The sequence below is a fragment of the Rattus rattus genome, chromosome 5 (genome assembly GCF_011064425.1).
Source record: "Rattus rattus isolate New Zealand chromosome 5, Rrattus_CSIRO_v1, whole genome shotgun sequence".
Lineage (NCBI taxonomy): Eukaryota > Metazoa > Chordata > Mammalia > Rodentia > Muridae > Rattus > Rattus rattus.
The window spans coordinates 47,984,874-47,998,846 of record NC_046158.1 but is presented as its reverse complement, the minus strand read 5'-3'; the positions used below and the strand labels follow the sequence as shown (position 1 = coordinate 47,998,846).

At 43.7% G+C, this 13,973-nt stretch overlaps 1 protein-coding gene across 3 annotated transcripts in view; it reads left to right on the top strand.

The window, feature by feature from the left end:
- Tlk1 (tousled like kinase 1) overlaps positions 1-6,466 on the top strand; it is a 120,013-nt gene extending 113,547 nt beyond the window's left edge. For 2 of the 3 annotated variants that reach the window (XM_032903467.1, XM_032903468.1), the window contains exons 18-20: positions 929-1,040; positions 2,114-2,221; positions 4,704-6,466. In XM_032903467.1, the coding sequence (XP_032759358.1) occupies positions 929-1,040; positions 2,114-2,221; positions 4,704-4,880 (397 nt within the window). In that variant the 3' untranslated portion in view covers positions 4,881-6,466. The remainder of the gene's footprint in view (positions 1-928; positions 1,041-2,113; positions 2,222-4,703) is intronic. The other variant, XM_032903465.1, reaches the window with a different exon arrangement.
- The last annotated feature ends 7,507 nt before the right edge of the window (positions 6,467-13,973 follow it).

The following is a 13,973-nucleotide window of genomic DNA, read 5'->3' as shown; positions in this document are numbered from 1 at the left end:
TGTAACCTCCTGAAAGTTAGTATGTCAAATAGGAATTTATGAATAGCAGTTTTGGATTTTAAAAGTTAATGTTTGAATGCTTGGTATATTTCACACACTGACTGGTAGTGTTTGCAGCTGCACAGTAAACCAAAGCTCCTTGCACTTCTTGAAGTCTAGTGCAAGGAGTGCCGCTGCTTCTGTAGGTGCACCACACCTCCTTCCCCTGGCACGGGGAAAGAAGCCATGTAATGCGTGGCAGGCAAAGAGAAAGCTCATGCCCAGAGGTGGGTGAGTGACCTGACTAACCAGTTTAGGGTAAGAGCGGGGATAAAGGTGATTGCAGATTTGGCATTTATATTGTGGATTAGGATAGGTTATATTACAGGGAGAGATATGAGATCCTGTCTCACTGGAATAAGTAAGGGCTTTGGGTAACTTAAAGGAGAGACTCAGTGGTCTGGTGTGTATTTTAAGAGAACTACCTGCAATTTAGACAGTGGGCGAGAGGTGGGTGGGAGAGTCTTTCTTCCATTGTTAGAAGCTTAGATTATACTATCACAATCTCCAATGATCATGTTTTCTTTACGATAAATATATTTTTTACAAAGTCGAATTTTGGTTTAAATGAATTAAAACTTTGATTCATGGAAATCAGTTTATGTGTGAGTAAATAAAATAAGCACTCTAGGGGACTGGAGAGGTGGCTCAACGGCTGAGAGCACTGACTGCTCTTCCAGAGGTCCTGAGTTCAAACCCCAGCAACCACATGGTGGCTCACAACCGTCTGTAATGGGATCTGATGCCCTCTTCTGGTGTGTCTGAAGACAGCTACAGTGTACTTACTTATATATAGTAAATAAATCTTTAAAAAAAAAAAAAGCATTCTAAGGTTAGAAGGTTTTAAACTAAGCATCGTGTCCTTTCTTTTCCCTCCTATTACTCACAGGTATTTACCTCCCGAGTGCTTTGTAGTAGGAAAAGAGCCACCGAAGATCTCCAACAAGGTGGATGTCTGGTCAGTTGGGGTCATCTTCTTCCAGTGCCTCTATGGTAGAAAAGTAAGTTGTTAAGCCAGCTTCAATTGTATAGAGATAAGTTAATCTGATTGTTATTTTTAAAAATGTGCAATTTTTTATTAACTTAGAATCAGTTTAGATCCTTCCAAGGAAAGGCACGTTTCTTGATTATTTCCTTGGGTCAGTGTTATTCAACAGTTGATGTGGCGCTCTCTCCTTACCCTCTCTTTCCCAAACATTGTCTGTTAGCAGCTGTAGAGTTCAGCACTTTGCAGTGTCTGTCACTCCTTACTTCTCTCAGCTCCTCCTCTCCCCTGCAGACATCTGGCCTCAGCAACATTTCCTCCTAAACTCCTCAGAGAATGCCATCAAACTTACTTTTTCCCAAACCTCTGTTGATATTAGAATCAGAAATGCAAGTTGTCATGATAGAGTCTAGTTTGCCTCTTGCCCAGTCTCCGTCACTGTGAGAAGAGAGGTAGAGAAACCTGTCTAGATGTACAGCATATAAAAAGCTATCTTTGTTTGCTTTCTGTTGCTGAGAATATCATCATGACCTAAAGCAACTTGGCCTGGTAAAAATTTCCAGATTGGTACAAATTACAGTCCACCATCAAAGGAGGCCAAGGCAGGAACTTAGAGCAGGAAGCAGAGCGAGAGACCACAGAGGACTGCTTCTGACTGATCTGTTTAGAAGGACCACCTAGCCAGGAGTGGCCCTCTCTCGCAGTAGTCAGCCAGTGAAGTGCTCCCGCAGAGCTGCCCACAGGCCAGGACGATAGTGGCAGGGCCTCTCAGCTCAAGCTCTCAGCTCACTCACCCGTGTGCTGAGTTGTTAAGAACTGACTCCAAACCCAGGCGTCCCGGGTCTCGACCCTTTCCTCTTTTCCTGACTTGAGTGACAGCCACAGTGCTCTCCAGCACACACGGTTCATCTTCTGTAGGCTGACTGGGTTTTCCTGCTCTTGGCTATAATCTTCGTTTCTGTGAGACCACATCCAACTTTGAAGTAGCTGAGGACAAGATGTTAAAGTACAAATCATTTTTGTGGTAGGCTCCGGTGATTCTTTGTTTTAAATATTTTATTTCATATTTTGTTCTTTTTTTTTTTTAAGCCATTTGGTCACAATCAATCTCAACAAGACATTCTACAGGAAAACACAATACTAAAAGCCACAGAAGTCCAGTTCCCTGTAAAACCAGTTGTAAGCAGTGAAGCCAAGGTATTAATCTCATAATGTTCTATGATGTGTCTGGGCTGTGGTTCCAGTGTGGTCAGTGCTTCAGTAACCACACTGGCAGGCATGGCTGCCACAGCAAGCTGCTGCTGTGCTCTGGGAACAGGCGACCTCGGCCGTGGGTGGGTGGCTGGGCTGGTTTTCATCTTTAAGCACTCAGTATGCTTCCCTAGTCTATGTGCACAGCAACTTGCTTTTCTTTGAAAATTAGGAGAAACCACAACATCTGGACCCTCTATTACTTTTAGATCTTGTTCAGTCTGCCTGTTGTAATGATGAGATACTTGAGTACATAAAAAGAGGGTCTGGAGAGATGGCTCAGTGGTTAAGGGCACTGGCTGCTGTATCAGAATCAATTCTCAGCATCCACACACTTTACCACCTCCTGTAACTCCAGTGCCTTGGATCTGACACCCTCGTCTCCACCAGGACACACATACTTCACCGACATTCATGCAGATAAAATAAAACAGTAATAAAATAAAATAAAAAGTAAAAGTAAGTATAAGGAAGAGTAGGTGTAATGATAGCTACTATTTCTATAGTGCTTTTATATACACTGTATGTTATTATTTTTGTACAGCAAGAAAACAACCACAGCACACAAAAACACTTTGCTTAGTCTTGTGCCAAACACAGCAGTCTCTACTGGCATCACACCTTGTTCTCTGTGCTGTGGTGCATTGGGTCAGAGGTTAACACAGTGAGTCCATTCCAGAAACCTATTCCTAATATGCATGTGTAAATGTGCTTGGTAAAATAATGAGAACTGGAGCTTCTGTAGAGTAAGCCTTTCCTAACCTTAACTGCCTGAGCTTCCAGGACCCATCCCGTCAGTGTATACGCCTGCAGAGATTATTTTCCTATACCTGTTAGGAATCCTATGATAAATAACATCAAATCCATCCGTAAGACAAAACCACAGAATTGCTATATTTTCTTATGTAAGTACTCTAGGCCATAAGAAAAATTGACCTTTAATCCCAATATTTAAGAAGCAGAGGCAGAGGCAGATAGATCTCTATGAATTTGAGACCAGCGTGATCTACATTGCAAGTTCCAGTCCGGCCTCCATAGTGAGGTTCTGTCTCAGATAGTTAGGGTAACAATAACAACTACAGTAATAATAACTACAGTGACTGAAAGGGGTTTGCAGTCAGAGCTGCCTTTATGATGAATGCTGGCTTTGTGAGCTCTCACTTATTAGAAATTATCCGTAAATCTTTATTGGATTGGTTTTGTATTGTGTTTTTTAGTTTGGTTTTTTGTTTTTGTTTCTTTTATTTTTGTTTCTAGTTTTATTTCTTTCTTTTTTTTTATTTTGGTTTTATTTGATTTTTTTCAAGGCAAGGTTTCTCTTTGAAGAACAGACTGGCTTCAAACTGTCTACTTCTGTCCCCTGAGTGCTGGGAGTAAGGGTGTGTGTCACCATGAATGATTTTGTTTTGTTTTTTAAGACAGGGACTCACTCTAGTCCAAGGTAGCCTTGAATATTTAACATAGGCTGTCTCCCTCACAGTAACCCTCCTGCTTCAGGCTCCAAAGGGCTAGTAATTCAGATGTGAGGCATAGTTCTTTTTTTTTTTTTTTTTTTTTTTTTTTTGTTTTTTTTTTTTGGAGCTGGGGACCGAACCCAGGGCCTTGCGCTTCCTAGGCAAGCGCTCTACCACTGAGCTAAATCCCCAACCCGAGGCATAGTTCTTAATGGTTATAATAATTTAGCAATAAATTAACAATGTACATATATTATATAATTTATATATTTCTTTAACATAAAGGTTTTTGGTTTAGGGTCAGGGTTGGTTTTGGGGGTTTTGTTGTTTGTTGGTTTTGAAACAAGATCTTACTATGTAGTCCTGGCTGGCCTAGAACTCACTTTGTAGACTTGCTTTAAAAGAGAAAAAGAGCCAAAACCAAAATCTAAAGATACAGAGTTGACCTAGGAAACAAAAACCCTAATGGCACTTCTGTGCCAACATGATCTTCATCTAAAGACAGTCATGCTGAATACCAGGAAGAAAGTAAGGCTAAAATGGATTCTTACAATTTAGCCAAACAAAATTGATAACAATGTGATTATTATTCTTCCAGAGGGCTTGGGTCCAACTCCCAGCACCCACATGGCAGCTCCAATTGTCACTCCAGTTCCAGTGGATCCAACACCCTTACGCAGACAGACTTGCAGACAACAAAATACCAATGCACATGAAATAAAAATAAATTGAAAATAAAGAATTTTTTAAGTAGAAATAAAACTTTGCAGCCAAGGAAAGCAGTGAGGCTATGATGTGTCAAGGGTGCTGCTGGAGGGTTTAACTGGAGTCAGAATGTCACTGTTACCCCGGAAGATGTGCACTTCTATAAAAGTTGGTCTGCTTATACTCTTAACTGTGCCCTTGCTTCTGGAGTTGGTGGGTTGATATTTAGAAGGTAGAAGATCATTCATGTTGCTGTCTCTCTTTCGAAGGCCTTCATAAGACGCTGTTTGGCTTACCGAAAAGAAGATCGATTTGATGTGCACCAGCTGGCAAATGACCCATACCTTCTGCCACACATGAGAAGATCAAATTCTTCAGGCAACCTACATATGTCTGGGCTCACAGCAACTCCCACGCCTCCTTCTTCAAGCATAATTACTTACTGACTCCTCCACGATGGGCATGATCTCTTCTCTTTGATTGGCTTCCAGATGCATACTTGAATTTGAGTGCATTTGAGTGTTTGTGATTTTTTTTTACATGGGACATGGTTAAGAAGTGTTTGTGAACTAAAGCTCTCCATGGAGTCCTTTGTGTGAGAGTGGATCATGGACAGTGACTAAGTACACACTCCTCACTGCCCTGGAGCAGCACAAAACAGGAACACCATGTTACAGTAGAACAAGGGGACTCTGTAAATAACGTTTATAATACTTAAATATATTTGATTGTTACCAGAGAGTTCTAATAAGAAGGGTAGTTTTTCATTATTTAAGAACACATGGAAAAATGATGGGACATTTGTGACACGGGAGCTACAGTGCCTGGTACAGCGTCAGCACTCGGCAGCTGATCTACAGAAACCAAAGCAAGAGCCGAGTGGCAGCCGCTGTGTTTGCAGCAGAACGTGAGAGCTGGGGTCTCTGGACAGTTGTGGACTTTGTCATTTGCCGATTCTGGCTTTTACCAAGTTGTACCTCGAAATCACATGTCAGTGGTCTGCCACCCTACCCCCAACCCCTCATAACTGGTTTTGTTAAAGGCGAGCTGTCGTTTCTGGATACTTTATACTTTTAACACAAAGAGCTGCCTATTTCAAATCAGTTGAAGTTACTAAATCATAGTATTTCCAGGGCTTTCAGTGTTTTAGAATTAACAGGCATTTTTCTTTTGTTTCTAGGCCTCGTTCATTAAAACAGGAGACAGTGTGTAACCAAAAGCAGGCCAGTCGTGTGCAAGATAATGATGAATCCCCTTCTGGCTCTATTGTAAACTACTGTACAGATGTCGGATTACAATTACTGAGTTTCAGCAGCTTATTCTTGTACAAATGTTTAAAAATACTGCTTTTCTAATTGGATATTGTATTTTTTTTAAGTCTTCTTGAAGGCGCTTTAATTGCTGCTAAATGATATTGCTTTTTTGCTATAAAAATTTGAATGACCTTGAAGGCACAAGTTGACTGTACATCATAGAGAGATATTAAAAGCAGGCATTCATTAACAATCAAGGCATGTAAATGATCTACATCGGGCATATTGAGTTCTTCAAATCAGTTTTTAGGTTCTAGAGCTGTGGAACAATAGAAACTAGATTTATAAATTGTTCATGGTTATTCTACATTTCTAGAAAGTTCTTAGCATCGAGATGGGATGATAGTCCCATAGAATGTTTCTTGTGGTTTGTACAGATTTGTTAAAATGTGAACATTTTCTAACTGCCTTGTGTGGTAGAAACCAATATTTTTGGGGGATGCTATATTTCATTCTTGTAAGGATTTTTTTTTTATTGTCACACTCATAATGCTGAGACTTACATGTAAGTTGTCCATGGTGCAGAAAACAGACTATCCCTGCCAGATGCCCCATACCATGTACAGTTAAACTGTGGCTCTTACCTGGTGTTGCAAGCCATTTTGTGTGTTTGTTTTCATTGTACATAGACACACTGTCTGTTTAAGATGCTGCTGGAATTATAGAGAATGTAGCCAAACAGTAATAAACAATGACAGCAAAAATGTAAAGATGTGGAAGATTACATTCAAAGAACCCTAAGGTTTAGGTTTCTAACTTAGCTTCATAAAGGCAGATGAATAAATTCCTTAAGACAAGCATGAAGTGTTTCAGGCTTAAAAGCAGTGTTTGGAACAAAATATAAATAAGAGTATCAGAAACAACTTACCCATGTTTTCCACAGTTTTTCCAAATGTAGATTTAAATAGCCCACTAGTGCTTGGGCTCAGTGAACCAGTGTCAGCTTCGTGCGGAACTGCTGCTTGTTGCTAAATAATTTCCATGTTTCCACCCATTTGTTTTGAGTATTAGTTGTTTTCTGGTCTTGTGGAGTCTGCACTGACTGCAGGTAGAGTGCACAGTTCTCATCCTTGAAAGCAGCTGTACCGATGGGTTGTAGTCCATTGGGAGAGTGCTGTCCTCAGCACACTGCCCCTCCCCCAAAACCAGTAAGTACACGCACTTTGGTAAACACGCGGATGTTGAAAGGATGCAGAAGCTGCCGTGGTGATGTGGGGGGGGGGGCGGGAGGCATGCGGTTGGCTTTCCTTGAGGCCACCCACTTTCCCTACTTGAGTTTAAATGTGAACAAACTCACCAGGTCCTTCTCTAGTTTGACTGAAAATTTCCATGTTTTTAAAGAAGTTTTTCCTCTGAGTACATGAAATTTCAGTGTTTTGAATATTTAGACTAATTCTAAAACTGCTTTGGCCGCTAGTTCCTAAGTTGAATTTTTGGATGTTGGCTCATTCTATAGTGGTTTTGAGTGTGTATAGCTTGTCCATTTGTTTCTGAATTGGCTTTCCCAGCCAAAATACATCTCCAGTTACCTTACTTCCTTTTCCCCATTAATTAATTTATCTAGAGCCTGGTTATGTTGTCCAAGCTGGCCTCAAAGTTGATAGCAATCCTCCTGCCTCAGCCTCCAGAATGCTGGGATTGTATGTGTGGTCTACTCCACTCCCTCTAGTGGTTTGAATAAGTTTGGTCCCCATTGATTAATGTGTTTGAGTGGTTGGCACATAGGAAGTGGCACTATTAAGAGGTAGGTATGACCTTGTTGAAGGAAACGTGTCACTATGGAGGTGGGCTTTGAGGTCATATGTGTGCTCTTAAGCTCCACCCAGTCTGGAACAGTCTCTATTTGGGTGCTTTCGGATCACGACGAAGAACTCTCAGCTATTTCTCCAGCACCATGTTTGCCTGCGTGCCACCATGATAATAATACTGGACTGAAACTGTAAGCCAGCCCCAGCTGAGGGTTTTTCTTTGTAAGAGTCACCTTGTTCACAGTGTCTCCTAAGATGTGGGTCTCCCTGCCCTCACGGATCATAGGCCGACTTGGTCCACAGGGGCAAAGATAGCAGAGATGTTGAAAGGGTTGGAGTTTGGAAGCCCTGGGAGTATGTACAGTGAATGACCACACGACTACTGCTTGTCAGTAGGCAGATTATCTTTACTTAGGGTGACTGGAGGCTTATAAAGTTTTCAGGGACTGAGGGTAGGGACATCTAAGATGAGCAAAGATCATTGGCTGGGGGCTTTAAGGAACCTGGAATGCCTCATTAGCATGGGGAATCATTTCTGTAATCTCAGATGCCGGCTGAATGAATGTTTGATTGATCCTATAAACTAATTAAGGCTATGTGACATTCCTCAGGTAGAGGCAAGGGGGTGGGGGGCTTAGAATACCCTAGACAAGACCACAGAAAGAGAGGCCCTGCCACAGAAAGGAGTCTCACAGTTGTGCCCTGCCCAGAGGCTATCCCGTTGCAGTAGACTTGGGCCTTGTTAAGCAGAGCTTTCCCATGCTAAGACACCCTGAAAAATTTTTCTTCAATAGGTAAGATTTGAGTGTATAACCTGAATTCAGAATTTGTTTTCATAAAACCGAACCAAAATGGTAGAAAGTTTCAAGCGAATAGCAGGGTGTGTGGCTCGCACCTGAGCCTCAGCTCGGATCCCTCAGGCCTTCAGCTTGGGCGGGTGTGGATCACCTGCCCAGGCAGCACACTGAGGGCACAGAAACAGCATCACAGTGTGGAAGCAGGACGCTGACAGCTCTCAAAATGAGGATCCAAGTTTCTAACGTCGCTGTGTAGAGTAAAGGTCACTGTACTCTGAACTATGCCCAGCACTTAGTAAATGCCAGCATCCGCTGCTTTTTTAAAAAACTCCAAGATCATCGCTTTTGCCTTATGCACAAAGAGAAGTCTATTGTGATCATTTAAATTCCTGCAAGAAAAAAGTAATTTCTCAATGTTTGAATCAAGTTTCAAGGAAGAGATGATTGGATTCCCAGAAAAGGGAAGGCAAGCAAACGGAGTGACTAGGAAACGAGTTTGCAGGGGAAAGGCCCAGGAACTGTGTAGAACCAGCCGGAAGCTGCTTTGGCCAGTATGCTGTTTGCTCAGAAGCTCTTCTGTGCTTTTCCGTCATCTCTCTGTAACAGCCATTTGGAGTAAGATGGAGGGAGGGAGGGTCTGTTCTTCCACAGAGGAAGCTGATGTAACAGAGCCTCATGTTCAGTGATGCATCAGAAGGGGAGGAGGGAAGCTAAGCATAGTGAAAAATACCTGCAACCTCAGTATCGGGATGTGTCGAGGTGGGAGCATTAGTTGAAGCCCAGGGCCAGCCTGGCAGGGCCTATAAAAGGTAGGTAGGTAGGTAGGTAGGTAGGTAGGTAGGTAGGTAGGTAGGTAGGTAGGTAGGTAGACAGACAAACAAAGCCCAACCTATCTATCTTTGGAAGCCTGAAATGTCACTTTTCAGTAGTGACAAAAATCAAAGAGCATATGTGACTTTTTTTTTTTATCATCATAAAAGAGCAAACCCAAAGAAAAGTATTGGAACGATGTCAGCACACACAGAGGCAGTGAGTCACCGGAGAGCACCTTCGTGTCTAAGCTCACTTCAGGTAACATGAAAGTGAGGTGCAAGCCAGTGCTCCCTGCTGTGTTCCCTTGCCTTCTGCAGTCAGATGAGACTACCCACAAATTGGACATGCGTGCCCTCCCTGAGAGGCCTCTAGGGTGTTGACGCCTCTCATGGAGAAGCAGAAAGCAGCTCCAAGCTTCTCCCTGCCCACTGCTGTTCTCTTCCTGTTGAAAGCTTTTGAACTGACTCAGTCAGTAGCTCACTCAAAAGAAAGTTCTGGAAGTATGGAAAAGTTTCAATGAATCCCTCCCAAGTCTTGGAATTGATAAGTATATGCTCCTGTCCCTTCGTGCATGTCACCGTGGGGTGTTCAGCACAGCCTTCCACAAAGAATCCTGACCACGAAGTGACTCCATTCCAAATTTTCATGTAAGCTTCAAGGCTCTTAGGCTGTTGGGAAAGCCCTGGGCCAAACACCATGACCCCACCGTCCAATCTGAGTTAATTAATTGCCTGCTGTATATGTGTTCGTTCATCCACTTAGCAGGACGTCTTCTGTAAGACAGGGTAGTCATCAAACGTAGACACTGAAGTTGCCCAAAAAAAAAAAAAAAAAAAAGCAATATAATATTTGGCAGTGTGTTTAGGTGTTTCAATTTTCAATTATTTTGTCTACTAATGACCAAATTACTAGTTTCTTTTTAAATATGCAGAAGGGTAATGTGGAGATGTGGGGTCTGGTTTGGAAGTCAGTTCCGGCTTTGTCTAATCACTAACTCCTATGGGAGGCTTCTATGTCTGCAAACTGTTTATTGACAGCCCTACCTGGCAGGACCTAGCACAGGAAGTGAGTTAGCACAGCAACCCACACCTGAGTGCCTAAGAGAGGGTTAGGCATGCCACCCCCACACCCTTGGAAGCATTCGGAGGCCCTAAGGAGATGGACGACTGGGCAGCAGCCAGCCCCTGGGTTTGGTGTGCTTTTGAACCCCTATCTGGGCAATGGGAGGCCTGCCTGTGCCTCTCAGGAGTCCCTCACCTGCCCTAGCACACTCAGTTTTGGGAGGCCTCGCACATTCCTGGGGGTGCAACTGGGTAGGTTGGATCCTCTTTCCCAGGCTAATGCTGCTGCCCACCTTGTACTCTCTGAATCTGAAGCCACTGTGGACCCTAACACTGGTGGCTTCTGGACTAAGCTATCCCAGGGCTTGTTAACATTTTTTTTTTCTCGTCACAATTTTAACTCTCCAGTAGGAATGGGTTTTTTCCTTCTATTTGTAAAGCTTTTTCAGAAGCATAGGCTATCGGGCAGACACATAGTTTCAATTCTGAAACATAGTTTCAAGTCTTTAAAAGAAACCTCTTTGAAGAGAGCTCCCCTCACTCCCTATTATCAGATCATACACATCAAGATTCAGAATTCCCTAGTAGTGGCCATATTAAGGAATGGGAACAGCATGGGCAGGATTATCTTGTGTGTGCATTGAGTCAATAGCATATTTACCTTCAAATGTACTCATCTTTGCCTCCGGCCAGCAATGTCCACGGTTTTTTTTTTTGTTTGTTTGTTTGTTTGTTTGTTTTGTTTTTGTTTTTTTTTTGCTTTGTCTTTTGGGAGAAAGAACTATGCTAAAGTATAGTTTATTTTTTATTTTGTTGGCTTTCTTTTTAATTCTAAAAGAAGGTCTTGACCTTTAGTATTAAGTAGGCTGATTTGTAAGAAGAAAATAATTGACTTTCTAGTGGCGCTAATGTTAAATGACCACAAAATGGCTTGTCAGCTTCTTGTTCCATGGAGTTCATTGTGTACATTTAATTCCCACGTTTCTAGAAGCCATACTTGGAGATGAAATCTGGAAAATATAAAGTTCTTGGTTCTCCGTTGGTTAGAGGGGATAAGCGTGCCTGCATTTGTTTAGTGGTCTGGCAGAGAAGGCATGAGTGGCAATGGGGTAGCTTACTTTGAACGGTAACATGAGACCTCGCAGGGCTTTCTTGCCTGTTTCTCAGGCCAGCCATGTTGGCGCTACAATTTTTCCTTCTGGTTTGGAGAGTTTGGGTGAGATCACGGTGGGAACACTGTTCTGCTCCTTTGCCGTCACCACATGCCGTTACCACAGGACTAAGAGTTAAAGCCAAGCAGGGTTTGGTCTCTGTAAGAAACACTGTTCTTTGTGTGCATTTACTCCTTCTTGGCTAACATGCAGGGTACACTTCATTAAAAACAGTAGCCATCAGCTTGTAGCACCAAGTGTTGGTGTCCATTCCCCTCCCCACCCCCCCCCCCTCCCCACCCCACCCTGCCACCACCAAGCTTTAAGTTTTTATGATGTGGTTATTCTTTCCATTGAATCATAATGGCAGAATTGGATAGGGTAAGCTAGAGTTACGAGTCCCCCACCATGCCAGAAAGAAAAGCTTGGTACTCATTTTATGCAAGAGTCTACTCAAGCTTGGTAGGTCTCCTTGGCAACTCTCCAAGCCACCTGTCCTTGGTCTGGGGTCTTGACTGGTGGAAGGATAGTTGTGTTTATCACACATGAGCATATTTGATCATTTGTGCACTTACAGCCACTGCAGAGGGAGAAGCAAGGGAGAGCGCCTGGTTCTCATGCCCTCAAACCGTGAGTATCGTTCTTGGCTACAGTTGAGTCATGAGGCCTCAAACAACTTCATAGTACTGTTAATGTCAGGAACTTGACAAATGACCTGTTTCTGTGTGTAATCTGTACTTTCTAGAAAGGCAGCCTTAAATGTATGCATGTTCTCATGCATATAGGATGGGATCACGGCTCCCCAAATGCAGCAGGTGTCTTAAGAGCTCAGCTGTAAACATCTGACCCAGGGGACCCTGGTATCATCATTAACAGTAATACTAGGAGGGTGCAGGGGGATAGCTCGACATGACGGCCCAACTGCATTTCCTTCCCTTTGCCATTTATGTTTGTAAACACATAGTGGGCCATCAGGAGCTCAGACCCCTTCCAGCTGTGACCATGACATTGCTCTTCTGTTCTGATGTCCAGCCACCGCCTGTCTCCAAGGTAACACACCACTTAGCCTTTAGTGATCGCAGATTCAGGTGCACTTTGTCTTTCAGCTTCCACACGGTCGTGCCTGGCGTGTTTCCTAATGTCCCATCTGTCAAGGACCCAACAGATCCAACTCCAGATGGAAACTCCTGGAGACCCGAGCCTAAGAGCAGGGGGACAAGCCGAGACTGCCACCCAGGTCCATGTTCTGTCCTTAAAGGGTTCATGGGGACAAGACGCTGTATCTGAGGTTCTGGACTCAACCACAGTAACGTAGAGTCATGCCCACTTTGTAGGCTTAGTTGGGGAGGGATGTAGGTCTAGTCTGCTCATAGTATGGCAGCAGGAGCTGGTCTGAGCTGGCCCCAGGGCTCCCAAAGCTTAACTGGATTAAATGACAACCAGCTCCAGTCGCTGTGGGCATCTTTTTTTCAATACAAAAGTAATTATTTTCTCAGAAGTAGTCAAATATCAGCCTTAATGTTTTTTGTCTTGTGTTAGAGCAACCTTGCCGCCATACTGTTTAGAAACCTTTGAAGTGATACAAGTACCTCTGGCTAAGACTTCATTCACAGTTGATTCAACAGGGAGAGAGATCGCATCTGACTTTCGCAGAAAAGCGATTCTATTGGAAATTTTAAAGGATCCATTTCTATGTCTTGACCATTTTTGTGTTCCCCTCTCCCCCAACCCTCCATTGGGAAATGAACTCAAACTTAGGTAGGCTGTGGGAGACAGGATACCTCTAATCTATCAGCCTCTCGGTTACCTGGACAGCCACTCCCACCGGGAGTGAAGCATCACCTCACCCTCCCTTGCCCCTTTATGCCCCTACTTGGTCTAGAGCCTGTCCACCTGAATTTGCATGGCCCCGTAATGGCTGAGATGCCACAGGTTCTGGCCCTCTCTGTCCCCTTACCACTTGGAGCTGCACTCACAGCAGTTAACTAACAGATACCAACAAAGCCAGATGTGACTCCTGTCAGAGGTCACACAGCAGCCACTCAGTGTCTACTGCTGCCTCATTGCCATCAGCCTACTGGCTAGAGACTGTAAGCTCTCTAGCTTACATATTTCCACATATTTCATTGCCCAAGTCAGAAAAGACTTCTTGCCAATGAGGTTTTTCAAACCTTCCTTGAACTCTGCAAAAGGCAAGGTCCTCAGGACTGGAATGATATAAGGAGCTTAGCCCCTACGCCCAAGGTCTTGCAGGACAGTACTCTGCCCCATTCCACCCCCAACGCTACCCAGCCACGCTCCCTCTTCAGTCTGCGAAGGGTGTGTCGCCCCAAACAGCATGTGTCACCCAACTGCACATGCTACTTCCCTGCCAGTCTTGAAGGATGAACTTACTTCTTTCTGCACCCTAGAGAACTGTCTGCACCATCTGCCCCTTACCCATCACCTGGACCCAGATTGCTAATTGTCTAGGCACAGGGTGCCTGCCATACCCTAGCGTCTTAGCGATGACCAAGTAGGACACCCGAAGCTGGCGCCAGCTATGCTGCGGGATGCTGTACCAGACTGCGTCCCAGTCATGATCCTCAAAGCCTAGACACTTTTTGGGCTGATTTCCCGGAGCTGCCCCCACATCATCCATCCACCCAAACTACAG